We start from the raw sequence: 19,979 nt of genomic DNA, 5'->3' as shown, positions 1-19,979 counted from the left end.
ACGTTGGTTATAGTATATTTGTTATATATATATATTATTATATTTATTATATATATATATTATTATATTTATTATATATATATATTATTATATTTATATACTTAGAATTGAAAATAAAAAATTATCTATAATATGTAATAAATTCCATAAATTGTAGAAATGATGTGCTTAGTTCAAAATTACGTTAAGAACAGAATTGTATTATGAATATATAATTCGGCGTACAGGTCAAAATTTTGGTTGATATGTTGAATTATCGATTCTGTAGGTAAACGCCTACAAATGCATACGTAATTTGTAAGTATTTAAATTCAGTATTTGTAAATAAGTCAAATATTTGAAAATGTTTAAATAAATATTCCAACTAAATGAGGGGGACATTGCTCTTGACAAAATGATAACAAATTATTTCATTTATTTTTTTATTCATTACATAATATCAATAAATTATTGCGACTTTTAAGTATATTAAACGATTCAATGCAATTCCACTGAAATTTATTGTAGGCAATTTAAAATCGAACTCTTAAAACAAACGCCTAATACCAAAATATATTTATGAAATTAGAAATAAAAAACAAAATTTAGATTGATACAATTAAAAAATTTAAAGTAGTTGTTTGGTTTCAACACGGCTGGAATTCCGTTGCAATATCAACACAGCATTTTCGGTGAGCCCGTTAAGGAAATAGAACCCAATTTTTTTTTTACAACAGTATATGTCATCGTCAAAGAAACGCACTCCTTAGGTGGCATAAAATCAAAATAAAAGAAATTTTAATTATTTAGACTGGGATTTTTAAATCATCAGTTTTGTATTTATTGATAACGCGACACCAGGCCTAACAAATTACATAATTCAATAAGCTGCCTTCGCAGAACTCCTATTATTATGGCAAATGAACAATTTAAGCTATACGTAGATATGAAAAACTACTCTCAAGAAAGAAAAATATTAAATGGAATATATTTTTCTCTTTCCTTTTTTCGTACAAGTTTGAAAACAAATATTTTCACTTAAGAAAATCTTTAAAAATCCAAAAAGGATTTAAGATTCTTACTATAACAATAAAATTCATTTCATATAGATTTTTTGCAAAAAACATTCATGTATCATGTTTACAACATTTTCATTTTTAAATGATGTATGTACTAGTATTATTAGATTTGTCTCTTTCGTTTTCTCTTTTTTCCTTTTTTTTCGTTTTTTATTTCTGTTGATAAGAAAAGTATTATATTGTTTGACAGGACTATAACAAGAAAATTCGTTATGAGATTAAAATTTAATGATATATGTTTAAGTATAAACAAGGTTTTATGAAATTGAGTTTTATAAGAATTTATTTAAAGATAATAATAATAATAATATAGAAAATAGATTTTTGCTCCAAAAGGATTTCTTCATATAGTTATCGTAAAATTATTGAATAGGAAACTTAAAAGCGTTTATTTTGCACATTATTTATCAATTTTATTGTCACATGCATTAAAAAATCTTATGCTTTTTTAAGAAATATGTGTAAATATTTTTGACATTTTTCAACTAAGGGATTGGATTACTGAAACTATTCGAATATAGACTATAGGGATGGCGAACCTAAGGCACGCGTGTCCAAGGTGGCACTCGCCTCCACTTTTCCTGGCACGACATATTTGTGTAAATGGCAAATATATTTTGTTTATTTTAAGGCACGCGAGTATTTTCATTTTTCTAAAATAATAATTTTTGGCACGCAGTCCGATAAAGGTTTGCCATCCTGGACTATATGAATCATGGAAACTATTTTTCAATATGTCTAATTATGTGTCACAGACAAACATTTTTTATATCTTGAAATTATAAATTTAAAAAAAAAAATTATAACATATGGAAGTAATTATTATTGCATAATTGTTAATTTTACAGTGATACCTTGTAGATCATCTATTGCAAGTTATTCTAAACGGTATATTGTTGCAAAATATTTTTCATTAATGAATGGTTTTAGTATTTTGATCCCGCTTAGGCAAACTTGGTGGGAAGAAGTAAGCTTCTAAAGTGAGCGACAGAATTGAGGCGTAGAGGTCTCCTTTCGCTTCCCGGACCACTGTGGAGTCTTTAAGGCGAAGGTACTAGCGATATGTGAAGTTATGCGCCAGACTGTCAGAGAATTACCATTTTCACTGATATCGATGGCAACAATAAGGCGTTGGAATCAGAAATGTCAACTTCTAGCACCGCCGGTATTGAACCAACTCTACATATTTAATCATAAAATATTTTATTATACTTGATTAAACATCCTTGCCTTCGAAATTACATTAAAACAAATTTCAAATTATAATTTGTATTTTCTAAATTTTGTATTAGTATAAATACAATATTGAAATTCTGTAATTAAAGCTTATTAAATATTATCATTTCTAAAGAATTACTCTATTTAATACAAGGAACCAAAAAGCATTCTCCATATTAAATTCAAAATATTTTTATATGTATTTTTTACATTCCAAGAATTAAAACCAAAAATATCCTAAGAATTTAATTTTCAATTTTAATTGAATATTTATAAGTTTATTGTAATTTTATTATGTCTTTTCTATATAAAATAATTGTGACAACTTGGTTTGTGGAAAAGAAAATATAACGATTTGGTATTTTTTGTAATTTTTTTTTATTGAATATTCTGAAACATGCCGTAAACAATATTGAAAATAAAATTTTTATCAATTCTTTCACTTAAATTTTGTAATAATAATCAGAAAATGCAATCATCTGTACAGTTTCAGGATGCAAGTTAATTTACATATTCCTCTTTATTTTTATAAAATATATGATAGAATAATTTTATTTCTTCTTAAAGTCCCACACATACCCCGTCAATAATGCAATTTCGTGTATTTATTAATATTGTATTTCCTTTATTTATCATTTTTTTTTATGATGGTAAAGTATGGTTGTATAGGGAATTTTCGCATTTATCTTTAAGTCAATATGCATAATGCAAAATGATATCCAGAGAGTGTCGTACTACAACACCATAATTTTTATTATTGCAGCTGCCATATTATTTGATAGGAGGTTGTGTGTGTGTGTATGTGAAAAAAACCTTTTAAAAATTATATAATAAAAATTATTTTCAGTTGTTTTGAAAATTTATAGAAATTTCTTTTATGATGTGTATCATAAGGAAGATATTTTGTTAAAATTCATAGACTAAGAATTTTTAAAATCATCTTCAGACATTTTAATGTATTTTTCATTTAGAAATAAAACTAAGTTTTCCTTGTATGTGTTTATGCATGTATTTCTGAGAAATGCGATTTTTATGAGATGGAAAATTTCATTTAGTTGTTGACGAATGAGTTTTCTTTAATAAATTTTTTAACTTTATGTTTTTTTTATCTCTGAACTTTTATTCCATATTGTATGTAATATAGAGGTTAATGCATAAAATTATTTTTGATTGTAATGCAGGTATTTTGTTTTACATTCAAATATGGTTACATATATATTGTATGTGTTATTGCAAATTGTTTTGATGGCATAATTTGTAATATAATTTTGTAATTTGACGGATTTTTATATAAGTTTGTAGAAGTAAAATAATGTATGTAATTTATATACATATGTCGATTATGAAGGAGGTTGTAAAAATTGTAGAACTATTTTAAATAATGTTTAATAAAAATTTTTAGATATACAATAGGATATACGATTTCAAAAAGTCGTAGATATTTTAAAATAATTATGCTTCTAAATTTACAATATAAAAATGAATTAATAAATTGTGTACGTCCATATGGTGCACGTTATAAAATGACAGTGTAAAATTAATTAAATTATTCATAATTGTTTATAATTATTTAATTTTTTCTTAAATAAACAAAACAATAAAACAATTAAATAAAACAAAATTTTAAAACAAATGTCATTAAAGTTATCAAAAATGTCAAACATATGTCAAAAATCGTTATTTTGCTCCAGGTAAAAATTACATAAGTTTAGTAAACTAAATCAATTACTGTTTGAGTAAAATAACGTGTTCTCCTGGAAATCGTCCAGTTTACAATCGAATTATTTCGGAAACAGGGTATCGCTTAAAAAAATGATTAAGAGGTAATTTGAAGATCAACTCAAAATCTTTCAAATTATGAAAAAAAAAAATTGAATAAGGTAAATTTTTTTTTTTAATCGATCACTTTCTAATTCATTAATTGGTTATTTCCTCAATAACATTTTAAGTAGTGCCTCAAATGAAACACTTTTTTTTTCTTTTTTGAGCTAAAAGGGCTACTTTTCAGCTTTCCAATGTATATATAAATTTTTTAAATCGGTTAATAATTATAGTTATTATTATGGTTAGCAGTTATAACAATTTAAGTCGATACACCTTTTTTTTAAGTTATACATAAGTTGGAACCACAAATTTTCAATTGGGATTTAAGAGGTTAAATATTCATTTGCGGAAGAGGAATACATGTTAATTTTATGTTTTTGTAGATTTAAGTAATTTTTTTTAAAAATATTTATTAAATTTAATTAGCCAATTTCTAGAGAATAAAATCCTCTAAAAACAAATTAATTTATTTGAAATATTTTGTAAAATGAAATACATAATATATTTATTTCAATTTCAAGCCTAAAAATTTGTTGATATTTATTGAATATTAGTACACGAATAATAGTGTTTCCGAATTTTCTTTAAATTACATATTTAAAAATATTTCAAATGTGGAATAGAGAAAATTAATGCCATATCTATCTATCAGGCCACCAAGCTGAAATTATATTCCGAAATTGTGATTCGGAAAAAAATTACAAAAAAAATTCTTAATGTTTTATGTTTTCGAAGTATGCCAATTGAAATATTTTTTTTATTTTTTTTTTGTGAAATTTTTTAGTATTCTTTATGAATCTCATTTTATTTAGTATAGTTTTAAAAGCCATCTAGATTATAATAATTACTTTTTTTGGATTTTTTTAAATTTCTTTTAAATTCTATTATTCTTATTCAAAATTCAGTACTCTCCCACTTGGAAGACAAGAAAAGTTGTCTGCACTAAAATTTACAACTTTTTTTTTAAGCATTTTTCAGAAGGAATTTACCAACAGATTTTTTTGAAATTTAAATTTTAAATTTAAAAAAATTTGTGAAATCAGTAGTGCTAAAAATATTGATCAATTTCCTTCACACAAATAAATTCCGGCATCTCTATATAAATTTGGAATTTATTTTTGATTTGCTCTTTGAGTTTGATGGCCTGATAGATATATATGGCATTAGGCACAATAATAAATATCGATAAAATATGTTTGAATAATTAAATAATTTTTAAAAAATCATTTTTTTATTAGAAATTTTATTGGGCTTTTATTTTAAAAGTAAAATATAACACCAATGCTATATATAATTCAAAATTATTTAAAACTATAAATTTTTTATAAAATTCATTTTAATTTTGCCTATTGTTTTCAAAACAAAAGACAAATGAATGTAAATATGATTTTTAATTAAAAAAAAAAAAACAATAAATGTGTTTAGTTGAATAGCATTGTAAATAATAGTTTTTTTTTTCAATTTTAATAATATTTCTTTCAATTATTTATTTTTTTATTTATAAATTTTAGAATTGGGTAAGAGTGCCAATAAAACAGGACATAAAAAATATTGTAATATTTTAAAATAATTATTTGTCAAAAATTCATTAAGAAACTAATATATTAAAAAAAAGTATTTCTCTCTTAATATACAAAGGAATCAGTCAATATTTCAATAAATGTTTACAGTTTATCATATGTCATTTATGATGTTTATGACGTTTATATTATTATGAATGTATCTTATCGAAATACAGTGATCACTTATGCATACCTTAGGAAATGTGCTTTGTGTAATTAAATTATATAAGAATAAATTTTATAAATAATTAATTTTATAATTAATTATAGAATAATAATAAACAACGTAAGGCAATTTACTATAGGCGTTTGCAGCGAAGTCAATAAATTATCTATTTTAAAATATTATTGAATTGAATCAATTCTCATTCCACATCCTGAGCACTGTTGAGATATTTATTCGAGGAAATTGCGCTAGATTAGGCATAATACAATGTCATTTTATGTGAAATTTTAAAAACTTGGTAGTTTAAAGGAGTTCAGTTAAAAACAAAATTATAGAAAAAAATTACCAAAATGAGAAATAATGAAATTACAAAATTTTAATCAGTGGCAATTGTTGAATAAAATAGATGTGGATACATACTCGTATATCACACAATGAACGCTGTTTATAAAAATAAAGCCTTTACAAATTTTTTTGTCAAAGTTTCTTCAATGCGTCTTCAATGCGTTTTTAAAATCGTATTATGCCAAAAATGCCCTTGGAATAATCTTTTAAAAACTCAATACAAAACTAAAATCCATTATGCAAAATTTGTCATTAAAAATTCTTATATCCCAATACTGAACCTTGAGAGCTAACAATTCAAAGGAAGAGATAGGAAGAGACGAAGACAGAAAGAAAGAGAGAGAGAGATAAAACGAGTGTAAAAGAAAGAAGGAAAATATGGTATGGAAAAGCGGATATAAAATGAAATGTTAAGTTTTCTAATTAATGACCATGACCATGTAGGTTTTGCTCTTTGTTCTCGTCAAAAACAATTTTCGTTTCTTCAAACACATAACAAATGATACATAATTAGTTTTAAAAATTTCAGTTCTCAAAAATATTTTCCCATCTTTTATCTTAATTATGCGACACTCACGCCAAATAAATTTTCTTATACATAAATGTATACGTGTTATTTTATTGACATTAACCTGAATATATCGAAATTTTTTTATTCTGCAATTTGATATTTAAGCAGACTTAACTTTATTTAATAGTTTTTGACTATATTGTCTAGAAATGTGCTAGAAAATTATTCAAAAAAAAAAATTATGCAATTCTTTTTTTTTTTATTCTATATATGTATTTTTAGCTCAAGGATGAATTTGACTATATGAAAAAAAAAGATCTAGTAAGCATTTGTTGTTGAAAATTTGAAACCCTTATCAAAAAAATATCAGAGTTACAAGTTAACAACAAGTAAGGAATATAGAAAAAACGAGAAAAAAAATAGAGTTGACCTTGTCAACTCTGTGATACCCGTACGAATTTGTTATCCTATGTGCAAATAAAGATGCCATAACTGACTATGCGACAGACGATGACTTTAAGTTGCCGTATTACCATATTAATGTATGCAAAATTTCAGTACTATGTGTTTTTCAAAATACTGTGTGTGCCAAACTACTATTTAAGTTGTATGGCAGGTACCAGAAGGGGCCAAGTAATTTCAACGATTCTTATCATACACATTGGCCCTACTAATATATTTGTTTGTGTGAAATTTCAATACCACAACTTTTATAGTTTCTGAGATATAGCCAAATAAATTTTGAAGTTGTATGGCAGGTACCAGAAGGAGCCAAGCAATTTCAACGACTTTTATCAAACACATTGGTCCTACTGGTATATTCGTTTGTGTGAAATTTCAATACCATAGCTTATATAGTTTCTGAGATACAGCCAAATAACTCTTGAAGTTGTATGGCAGGTACCAGAAGGAGCCAAGTAATTTCAACGACTTTTATGAGACACATTGGCCCTACTAATATATTCGTTTGTGTGAAATATCAATACTATAGCTGAGATATAGCCAAATAAATTTTGAAGTTGTATGGCAGCTACCCGAACCGGTGCCCCTATAATGTCCAATTTAAATAGGGTTCTGGCACTTACTACAATAAATCATATGTGAAAATTTGGTGAACTTAGCTCAATTAGTTTTTGAGTTATCGTTAGGACGGACAGACGGACAGACGGACGGACGGACGGACGGACGGACGGATGGACAGACAAAGCTAAATCAACTCAGAATTTGACGCTGATCAAAACAATACACTTGAGTCTATATCTAAGACCGTTATTTCTTAGCGTTACAAACGGTAAGGCAAATTTAGTATACCCTTCGAACATACGTTCGTACGGGTATAAAAATATGTAGAAAGTGGGAAATTCTTGGTAACAAAAATGTTAACACAAGCGATCTTTTTTCATTTTTTCACATTTTTTAATAGGGAATATGAACTTCTGTTTTTTATTTTTTTTTATTTTTATTTTTGTTTTGTTAAAAAGGATTTATGTTTTTTATTACTATCCTTTTGTTATTGAATTATTCATCCTTTCTTAGGTAGTTATTCAAATCTGCTTAGTTTTTTTTTGTGCTCTTTAAAAAAAAAAAGAATGGCAAAATAAAAGTTATGGGTGAAATAAAATAAAAATAGAATTTTTCTATACTTTTTGATTTCTTTATTCATGTTCTTCGATATTCGATTATTCTCTTTTAGCATTTTATTATTTGGTATTAAATTAAATAAAAGAATCATTAAAGTTTTAAATTTTTGTTAAAAATATAAAATTGCAAAATACGAGTATTTTATTTTAAATAATAGCTATACATATACGAAATCATGGGAATATCAAAGTACAAACTAGTTACTCGTATTTGAACAAATATTTTCTTAAAAACTTGTAATTTTTCTTATACAAATACTAAAAATGATGGAGTAGAATTTGAGAAACTTAAAGGAAGCTTTTTTCTTGTATAGAAATTAAATCGGCAATTGTTTGCTATTTTGAAAAATAATGCTATAAATTATGCATCGTATGCATTTTTTTATGAAAATTCACAATAACTTTGATGAATGAATGATCCTAAACGTGCCTGACATAAGTTATTTTGCAAACATCTATTACATTCAAATGATTGTATTTGTAACAATAACCTTGTTTTATCGACCTTTTTTAATATTCTTTTATTATAGTAAGTTTTTTTGTACTAGAAAAGAAGAATGATGTCTTATACGAACAAGTTAAAAAATAAATTAATCGATTTTGACTAAAGGAATCTGTTATCTGTTACATGGTTAATTTTAGCCAACAATAAGGCGGTGGTATAATAATTGGGCATCCAGTTCATTAACGCATACCTTGTCTAAGCAGAAATAATTTAAATGTAAATGTTGGTTTAGAATTTTCAAATGAATAATAATATTATTGATTAAATAATTACGAATGAAATCATTTAGTTTGAAAAATAGCACTAGTTTCTTTAACGTTTGATAATACAATTAAAAAAAAAAAACATTTTTTACTAAAATTAATGTACCCAAATATTTTATAAAATAAAAATTGCATACTTTTAGGTGCGGTAAACAAAAATTTTAAGGAACCAGCTTTCTTTTTTTTTCTATCTTTTGTTGGCAAGTTATATACCCGTTAGCTTTCTTATTTTGTATAAATTTGGAAAAGAATACAGTTTCGAAAATAAAAGGTGTTGAAAATTGAAATTTTACTAATTTCCTGGGTAAATGAATAGAAGATTGAAAGCAACTCAAAAGAAAATGTTCTTATCAAGAAATAAAACATTTATTAATGACTATTGAAAGCAGAGGCTGCTAAAATTTCAGATTTCGACAAGTTATCGTCTAAGAAAAAAAACAATATCACAGTCAATATCAAAAAAACGTGCGGTCAATATTAACTGTGAATTTCAAGGTTTATTGTAATGTTTGTTTTGCACTGTAAAAGTAAGTCGTAATTTTTAACCAACCCTTACAGAATTGAAAAAAAGTTTTCTGGTTTAGACACAATAAATAATTTTTAAGATGGTTCATTCAGTGCTAAATTTCTAACCATAATATATAAATATTTTTTCTAATATAACAATTGTAGAAAATGTGCTTAAAAAAATCTGCCCATATATTACAAATTTAATTGAAGTATATTGAAGTGTTACAAATATAAATAAGATTTTATACTATTTCTGAAAATTAAACTAATTTCTTGTACAAATCATCCATATTGTAAAATATAAAAATCGAATATTGAAACTATAGAGATAAAGTTTCATAAAAAAAAATTCCAAAACAATGACTATCAATGTAAGAGACCAAATTGTTATAAAGTGATTTTTATATGGAAAAAAAATATTATTGCAGAATATTTAATTTTTTGTAAAGTATATAAAATAGTAGTTACAAAAATAAAAATTTTAACTATTATACATAATTTACATATACATAATTGGTTATGTTATAAGAAAATCATAAAAAAAAAGTAAACTCCGATTAAAATAACAAAGGAAATCAAATACAATAACATTGCATTAAAGCAGTTGTATGTACATGTATCTTGTACATGTTCCTTGTACATGTTCCTTGTTCATGTTCCTTGTACATTGTACACTATCAATACAAAATATATTATTCGAAAATAAAGCAAAAATTTTTTTTTTATAAAACTTTGTGTGTCAGTTTCAGCCCTATTTACCATTTAAAATTTATTTTTATATTGTAATCTTGATTCTCTTTGAAAAAATTTTGTTATATAAAAAGTTTCTCTTTTGGAAAATTGAATAAGTTATGGTAGATTTTTTTTTTATTATAAAAAAATTGACTATAAAAATCTTTCTTTATATATACTGTATAAAATATGGTGTTAATTTCTTCGAATTTCGAAATAAAATTTATAGGTCATTAAATGATTTAAAATTGAAAATTGCCATAATATAGTTGATTTTTAAAATGCTTCAAGCTTTTTAGTCAATTCTGAAATTTTTTTATTGTTATATAAGCCTGTGAGGGTTTTCAAAAAGATAATTTTTGGATTATATTTCTTCCACTGCCTTAATACTTTCTCTTTATTTTACATTCTCGTTAGCACATTATTAACTATACAATATTACATAATGAAGCACAAATATTGTTTTAAATTGAATTTATTTAAAAAAAAATTTGGTTTATATTTAAATTTTAATTTCAGGAAATATCAATTTTTTTAGTCATAATTTGAAAATATTAAATGATTCCGTATATTTTTTAATGTTTCAAAATTTGAACTTTAAAAAAAAATTTAACATCTTTAAAAATAAATGGATTAAAGCAGCGCTGGCCAACCTCATGCGGATTATGGAATGGCCAACCTCATGTGGTTGGGTCATAAATAATTTTTACAAATTCCTAAATCTTACAATATCAAATATTTTTCAGCATTTAAAATCATTTATATCTTGAATTAGATCATAAACTACATTCTCATATAATATTTTTATTGACAATGCCAAATAACGAAATAAAAGACAAATCATGGAGAAAAATATAATTTTTTTTGATAGTACGAGTACTATACTAAAATTGACGATTAACAAAACGAAATATGGTTGATCAATTAATTCTAACAGGAGGAATTTTGTATCATGAATTCCAGAAAGTAACATCTAACTAAAATCAATATTAATATGAAAATTCAAACTGATTTCTTCATTTTCTTCGATTATTTATCTTTGAGATGGACGGGGAGGACGAAAAAATCAAAATGTCCTGTAATATTTTCTTCTCATTTTGCTCATTAATTTTTAGTGATTTATAGAATTTTTAAATTTTTTATTTTAATTTTGGCTCACTATGGCTCAGTATGGATTGGCCAGGCGTTGTTTTAAGGGTTATATGATGTCAAACAAGTATAATAGGTTACTTTTTTTGATAAAAGTGTATAAAGTTAAAATTACTAGACCAGAACCTTTTATAGATTTTGTTTTTTATGTAATTGATACATGGTTTGATACCTTTATCATTCTGTATAGCTAAAAATATTTTATTTATACCCGTACGAACGTATGTTCGAAGGGGTATAAGGGATATAAAATATTATTATTTTGCATAAACAACAAAAGTAATATGGCTACTATTTTTTGTAAAAGCTGTTGAAATATCATGAGTGCTTATGATAGCTGTTTCACAACTTTGAAAATTATTTGACATTATCTCAGAAATAATTACAGCGATAATATAGAAATTTCGCGAAAACAAGTATATTAATGAGGCTGTTATGTGTGATTAAGAAACTAAAGTATGGTAATACCGCAACTTAAAGTTATAGTCTGTCCCATCCAGGTGTGACATATTTGTTCGGTCATAGAATAATAAATTTGTACTTGTATCACAAAGCTGACATGCTCAACTCTATTTTTTCTCTTTTTTTTCTAATATTATTATATGAACTCAAGGATCTTTATTTCTAGGTTGAAGTTAAATATTAATAACCTTTATAACTTTTATATTAATTTATTTTGAGAGCTGAAAATAAAAAATTGAAGAGCTGCAATTTTAGTATTTTTTTTCGAGTTGTTCCAGGCATTTACTTAATAAAGACTTTTAATTTTTCTGCTCAATATTCTTCAATTACAAACTTAAATTAATTGTAATCAAAAAATTGTTTACATTTTTTGTAAAAATGATTTTGCTTTTCTTACAGAAATTTTGTTATTATTAAAATTTTTACTTTTCGAATTTTCCAAAGTTTTCTTTCATAGTAAATAATTTTCTTTTTTTTTAATATTATGTTAAAGTTTGCAATATTGAAAGTTGTATGCTATGATTTTTATAGTGAAAATTTTTGAATGAAAAATTCGTGTTGAAAGTTCAATTATTTAATATTTGAGTTAATTAATTTAATATTTAATTTCTTTCTTTTTTTATTCAAAATTAGAAAACATGAAGTAAATATTTTTTTAAATTTCAAAAAAAACTTGAATTTTAAGTGAAATTCATAAAAACTACATAATTACAATCGATATTTGACGTCCACATTATTTCCATTAATTGTCAAAAAAAAAAGCCTTATAATTCTTGAGAATATCATGGGACTCGGAAATCGAATTTTTTCTATAGTGATCGGTTTTTCATCCCTGATCGTATTTAAAAAATCAATAAAAGTAATTTCCTTAAAAATTATACTATTACAGTTTGCTTAATGTGAACGAAATTAGGTGAAAAACATTTGAAAGAAATCGAATCACAGGCAACGAATCTCTATATACTAAGAATTAAATTCACAAATTTCTAAATATATTAATTAAAATGATATAAAATAGATAAAATATATTTTAAAAAAAGTTTAAGAGACATATTTTCATAACCTTACGTAATTATTTTGTAAAATTAACAAAAATAAATTGAAATATGCTTCAGTTTTTTTTCTATCAACTTCATGTTTCAATATTTTCATCTTTCGACGTGCTATTTCTTTAAGTTTATAAGCTTCCCTAAATTATTCATAGATTCGAAATTTAATATTTACCATTTAATTTAATTACTTTCTTTTTGCCTCTTTTATTTTTTGTGTTCCGCCAAAAAGTATGCAAAATGAGAAGATATTGTGAGAATAATGCATAATACAGAAAACTTCTATGTATAATGAACTATCTAAACCCGAATATATTGTTCGTAATATAAAGAATCAAACTACATTGTAAATTTAATGACGCTGTTCGTTAAATCCAGAAGTTCGGTTTATAGAATTTTCACCGTAAAACAGTTTTTTTTTTTCAAAAAGCTTTTATTTTTTATGAAAATGTGCTGCCATAAAAACCACTGCTTTGAAATAAATTTATTTTTATATGTCCTACATGCATTATTATTAAATTATTTTTAATTTTTTGTGGATTTAAGAGTTTCTTTAATTGGATCAAAAAAAAATAAGCGAAAAATATTGTTAATTCAAATTTTTCAATAACTTACATAAAGAATAGGTGACTGATAACGTTAATTTTTACATATGAGGGCACTTTCATCCGCTCAAAATAAATAAGATTTTTAATTCCTGGTTATTATATTTCTTTCATTATTTTTTAGATTGTCATTGTATGTATAAGATTTTACTTTACTTTATAAAGATGAGAACTTAATTAAACGTCGATTGTGTTTAACATTTTATTTTATTTATAGATTTAAGGTTTTATGTACAAACCACTTAAAATATTTTTCTTGAAAAGGACGTCTGTTTTTTTTAAGTAACCTTTTATGCACATAAATTTCAATTATTTTATTTTCTTGTTTAATACAAAATTAGCATTGAATATTGTATGCCAATTCACAGCGAATTTTAATATTATTTATATTTTTACACACACATACACATACGTATATTGACATTATAATGTTCGTTAATAAATTATATATGGTTATAAATTTAGAATAAAACCACCATTAATAATATTTAAGAGAATACAAAAATGAAATGGAAAACAAGAAATAATAATTTATGATTTTCTTTTTATAAGAATTAAGGATATTTTTAAAAAACGTATGGATGTATGGTTAGAAAAAAAAGAAAATAATTTCCCTATAAGTATCTAAAAATAAAAGTAAATTAAAAGGAACAATAATTCATTTTTTTTTTTTAAGAAAATTTATTTTCGAACTTGGAAGTCAAAAATTTCTAATCGAATTCTAAATCTTTTATGATTCCTCATTTTGCTTTTCAAAATATAATATTGATTTCATTTAACATACACACACAAATGAACGAATTCTTCTGAATTGCTTCAAATATAATTGCTTTGAATAAAATATATTGGAGGGATGATGAATTATTATTGTTATTATTAATTTATAAGAATAAATTATACATACATATAAAGGCATCGAGTAGCACATTCAAAGTCTTATATTCTAATTTATCTATGGTAACGTCAGCATCATCATCGTCATCAATTGAAATTATCGAGAAATTTAAAAATCTTTTGAATAATATATTCAATAATTTTGTTAAATTCTTATAATTACAATTTTACGAGTAATACAGAGTTATGAATTCCCTGTCAAAATTGTTATACATTTATAATTTTCAAAATATTTTATAGGTTACACAAATCTTGAATTTTTGATTTCTTAATTTTCTTTTCCAAATTTTGTCTTAAATAAATGAATGGGGTTCATATATCAAATTTTTGTACTTGGCCTTAGAGAAAAATACATCTTTGTAACTAATAATTTCTTTTAAACTTTGTTTAATTATATAATAAAGTAGTGGCAACACTTTAAATTTAAAGTAAATTTTTTGTGGTAATGAGGCAAAACTGTCTTTTTTATAGTTGAAGATATTTATAGATCTTTCATATTAAAATCTGTACTACATAACAAAATTTGATTCAATTCTCATTTAAGGAATATTGAGTTAAAGTATGAAAAATACAACTTGAAAATTTTAGGATTATAAAAATTAAAAATTTTGGGAGGGTAGACGGTAGCCTCACCATTACTGCTCAGCACTAAACCGGCACAAAGCCAATCGGAATCCCTCTACATCCAGCCATACCTTAAATAAATTTCATAAATCTATTGAAGTCCTTTGAAAAAGTTCAGCAGATCAAACACAGGCGCCCCCGAAAACTCTTCCAATCCGTCGGACGGAATAAATAGACGTTAGAATAATTCAAGTTTGATCTGATTTATTCAAAGCTGCTTTCAAACCAATAATTTAAATAGTTTTGCAAAATTTCCATAGCTTTCTAGTGGTTTGATTAAAATTTCTTAAACCTTATAATATTTTGATCGTATCGAAGTCAAAGAGGTATGTAAGGGAGTAGAACTAAGATTTTTTAAAATTTGTTTTAATTTTTATAACAAAATTGTATATTTGTTGAGTAAGAATGTTTGTGAATATGAGTAGAAATTTGTAGAAAAGCTAAGAAATCAAGTTAATAAGCATATTTGCTCATATTATTTCGAAAAGATAATAAAGGCGAAGATATAGAATATTTTGTATATACGTTATATATTAAGGATATTGAAAATATTTTTCAAATGTAATCTTATAAAAGGAACCAAATTTATTTTTTTTTTTTCAATATTAACTTTACTTACCGTGTACTGGCAATTTTTTCCATCGTAAGTATATGGCATCCTTTTGTTTTGCAGTCATGATGATGCCGATTCTTTTGCTCCTTGATATCGGAATCCACGGTGCTTGATAATGATAATGATGAAATTAAATAGAATGAAGAAGAAATCGGTAAGAGTGAAAGAAAATTTCGAAAAAAAATTTCTTTTTTTCCTGATTTCCTTTTTTTCCTTTTTGTTTTTTTTTTTGTGGATTTTCTTTTCCACTCTTTATTCTCTTATATGTAATGATTTTCTTCTTTTTACCAAAAATGTTAAATTTATTTTATTCATACGGAAAATATTTTATATGTATAAGAAAAAATTTGCTTCGTTAGAGTGAAAATTTTCTTTTATTTGCTGCGGTCGTCGTCTTGGTAAAATTAGCTTTAAAAAAAAATAAGAATTGCCTCAGTGTAAATTTGTTTATACAATGTATATACGTATGTAGAACTTTGTTTCTTCCTTAATTTACACTCTCGCAATATATTGTATATAATTAAGAGCAGTGAAAGTGTAAAGCTCATTCATAATACCTGGAAATTGTAATGATTTATTTCAGTTTTTGACATCAGAAATAATTGCTCCTTTTTTTTTTGATTAAATTGTGTTATTCTTAAAGTGAAAAGTTGGTTAATATATTTGGAAGTTCTGTAAAAAAGAAGAAAAAAAAAAATTAAAAATTAAGATTAAGGTGAAATTATTTTGAAATTATTTTTTTTTGGTTAAAAGAACTTGAATTTTCTTAATAAAAATTTATTGTAATTGCTTTTAAATAATTTTTGAATTATTATACTCATACGGTAAGAAAGTGAATTTGTATATACTACATATATATACATTTATAATTAATGCATTAATAAAAAAAAATTATTATTTTTGTGAAGTGTTATACTGTTAATTAAGTAGGCGAAGCTTAAATAATAATATTAAATTTTGAACAATTTGAATATTTGCGACAATAATTTGAAGCTTACGAATTACATTTCAGTTGCTTACTATTGGTATAATACTAATGTGTATAGAGGGTGATCCAGAAATTGTATACAATAATATATATCATTGACTAGAGGGTCAAAAATGGGAAAAACTTTTGTTTTTGACTAGGTCCTGAATCTCAAGAGTTTTCGAGTTACAATTTAAAGAATTTTCACAAAATTTCTGCTTGTCCAGGTTTTTAAGCTTATAACTTCCGTTCCGAAAAAGATAGGGATCTTAAATAAACAGTTTTTGAAAAACCTAGGAAAAAGCTTGAAATAAACATGATGTATTTTATGTACTTTCGGAATACCAAGCATTCGAACTTTCACGAAAATCAAGTTATTTATGTTTTTAGTTTTCTTTAATGTTTTTAGTTGTTGTCTGAATCATCTTGTAAGTAAATTTTCTCTATTTATACATTGATATACCAGCTAGAAAAGTAGGTTAATTTCAGTGTACATAAACGAATAGAAAACTCTCCAGTTCTTTCAGTTCTCAATTTAAAATTTCAGCCACAGATGAGAGAACAGATAATTATTGCTAGAATTGTAAATTGGGTAGAGACTAATTATAATATACGATTTGTGTTACAATTATACGATTACAGGCAATTTAAATATACGGTGACAGACAATTGGAAGGCCTTTGGTTGGCAGTTTATATGAATATGCCATAGAAAATTTTTTCATATTATGAGCCAGTATATAAATTAGGTAAATTCATTGTTCAAAATATTTGAATAAATGCAATTTTTTATTTTAACAGTAAGAGTTTTAGAACCAATTTATTTTAATATACAAACATTTATTTCTAAACATTTTATTCTATATACTCGTAAGAGATTAATAAAATTATGAGTTTTATCATTTGAAACAAAACAACACATACATTCAATTTATTTCTATGAAAAATTCATTTCCTGTTAAACGAAACGAAAAAAAAAAAATGTATCTTACTGTTGAATTTTTTTGACATATGTCAAAAATAACAAAATTTTTCGATACCACAATAAATCAAAAAATAAAAAAAAATTTACTCTATTGAAAGCTCATAAAAATTTATAAGATAAATAAATGTAACACTCTTATATACACAATTATAAATATTTGACAACTAAAATCATTCCCCTCCTCCAAAAAAGACAAAATGTTTAAATAATTTCTAGTAACATCAGAATTAAATAATCACAAAATAAACATACACACAATTCAAAAAATTGATCGATGATTTATGGTACTCTCTGTTCCAACCAACAAAAAATATACAAAATGTTATCAACAAGCTTTTTGTATTAAAAGATGTGAAAACCTAAAATAAAAACAATAACAAAATAACAAAAAAAATAATAATAATTTTCATTAATTATCCTTTATGACACTCATAGGCACATTATAACTAGATTTACAACAGGATTTTACTAGATATATAAAGGACAACTTTCTATATATTTTATACGTTATGCTTAGACATAAAACTATAATTGTTAATGTAAAAAGGAATAGAATTTAGTTAGAAATGTTAGTTAAATATATTGAAATCCAAAATTAATGTGAAATGAATTAAATATGTATGTAATAGAATAGATAAACAAAGGATACGAGTATAGAGATCAACATAAAAAGGAAAGAAAAACATTGCATACAAATCGCCGTAAAACCAAAAAAATAATCGTGTAAAATTAATTTGATGAACTTTGTTTTTTTTTTTTTGTTCAAAATTGTAATCAAAATGGTTTTATTCAGTTTGCCTTTAATATTATATTTTTGATTGTTTTTGTTGTTTTTTGTTCTACGCATTACATAATAAATGAGTGTAGGACAATAAGAAGAAAAACAAGTAAAAACGTTTCAGTCGGTATGAACCGATTGAATTATACCCTGCACCTTTCATTGTTGTATAGCAATTACTCAAACCTGTGAAACCATTCTATAGAAACTTCACGGATATGTCTGATCTATAACTGAACACACAACTACCAAGTTTCGTGAATCTGACTTTATTATTTTTCCAAATATTTAAAATTAGCTTTTGGAGTTGTATGGCAGGTACCCGAACCTGTCAAGCAATTCCACTAAAACTTCGCAGGTATATCTGATCTATAATTGGACACACAACTGCCAAATTTCATGAATCTAACTTTATTACTTTTCCAAATATTTAAAATAAGCTTTTGCACTTGTATGGGAGCCACTCGAACCTGTCAAACAATTCCACCAAAACTTCAGAAATATGTTTGACCTATAATTGGACACACAACTGCCAAGTTTCATGAATCTGTCTTTATTATTTTTCCAAATATTTAAAATTAGCTTTTGGAGTTGTATGGCAGGTACCCGAACCTGTCAAGCAATTCCACTAAAACTTCGCAGGTATATCTGATCTATAATTGGACACACAACTGCCAAATTTCATGAATCTAACTTTATTACTTTTCCAAATATTTAAAATAAGCTTTTGCACTTGTATGGGAGCCACTCGAACCTGTCAAACAATTCCACCAAAACTTCAGAAATATGTTTGACCTATAATTGGACACACAACTGCCAAGTTTCATGAATCTGACTTTATTATTTTTCCAAATATTTAAAATAAGCTTTTGGACTTGTATGGGAGCCACTCGAACCTGTCAAGCAATTCCACCAAAACTTCAGAAATATGTTTGACCTATAATTGGACACACGACTGCCAAGTTTCATGAATCTGACTTTATTATTTTGCCGAATATAAAAAATTTGCTTTTGGAGTTGTATGGCAGCCACCCCAACCGGTGCAGCTATCTCATTAAAATTTTTAGAGCATATGTAGAATATGATTGGACACATGTATACAAAATTTTATATTTGTACCTTTATTAGTTTTTGAAATAATTAAAATAAACTCTTTGAGTTGTATGGCAGCTACCCGAATCCGTTGTCCGAATTGGTCCAATAACAATAGGGTTCGTCCTTGGCACAAAAGAAGCAACTTGTGAAAGTTTGGTGTCGATTGCATTATTTGTTTTTGAGTTATCGTGCGATCGGACGGACGGACGGACGGACGGACGGACGGACGGACGGACGGACGGACGGACGGACATGTCTAAATCAACGCAGAATTTTACGCTGAGCAAGAATATATATATATGTCCATACCGCAGATGACTCCTTCAAGTAGTTACAAACTCCATACCAAAGTTAATATACCCTTCACGAAGTGCAGGGTATAAAAAGACGGTTTTACATGTGTATTTTCATTGAAATATTAATCC

General features: G+C 25.1%; 1 protein-coding gene across 1 annotated transcript in view; it reads right to left on the bottom strand.

Annotated features, from left to right (window-relative positions):
- The window catches only part of LOC129613050 (uncharacterized), a 93,155-nt gene that overhangs the window by 10,550 nt on the left and 62,626 nt on the right, over positions 1-19,979 (bottom strand). The window contains exons 2-3 of the mRNA XM_055526949.1: positions 16,288-16,402; positions 15,737-16,138 (exon numbers count right to left, since the gene is read on the bottom strand). Coding sequence (XP_055382924.1) covers positions 15,737-15,759 — 23 coding nt within the window. The 5' untranslated portion in view covers positions 15,760-16,138; positions 16,288-16,402. The remainder of the gene's footprint in view (positions 1-15,736; positions 16,139-16,287; positions 16,403-19,979) is intronic.

The sequence above is a fragment of the Condylostylus longicornis genome, unplaced genomic scaffold (assembly GCF_029603195.1).
Source record: "Condylostylus longicornis isolate FDR11 unplaced genomic scaffold, ASM2960319v2 ptg000080l, whole genome shotgun sequence".
NCBI lineage: Eukaryota > Metazoa > Arthropoda > Insecta > Diptera > Dolichopodidae > Condylostylus > Condylostylus longicornis.
This window is presented reverse-complemented; position numbering and strand designations above follow the sequence as displayed.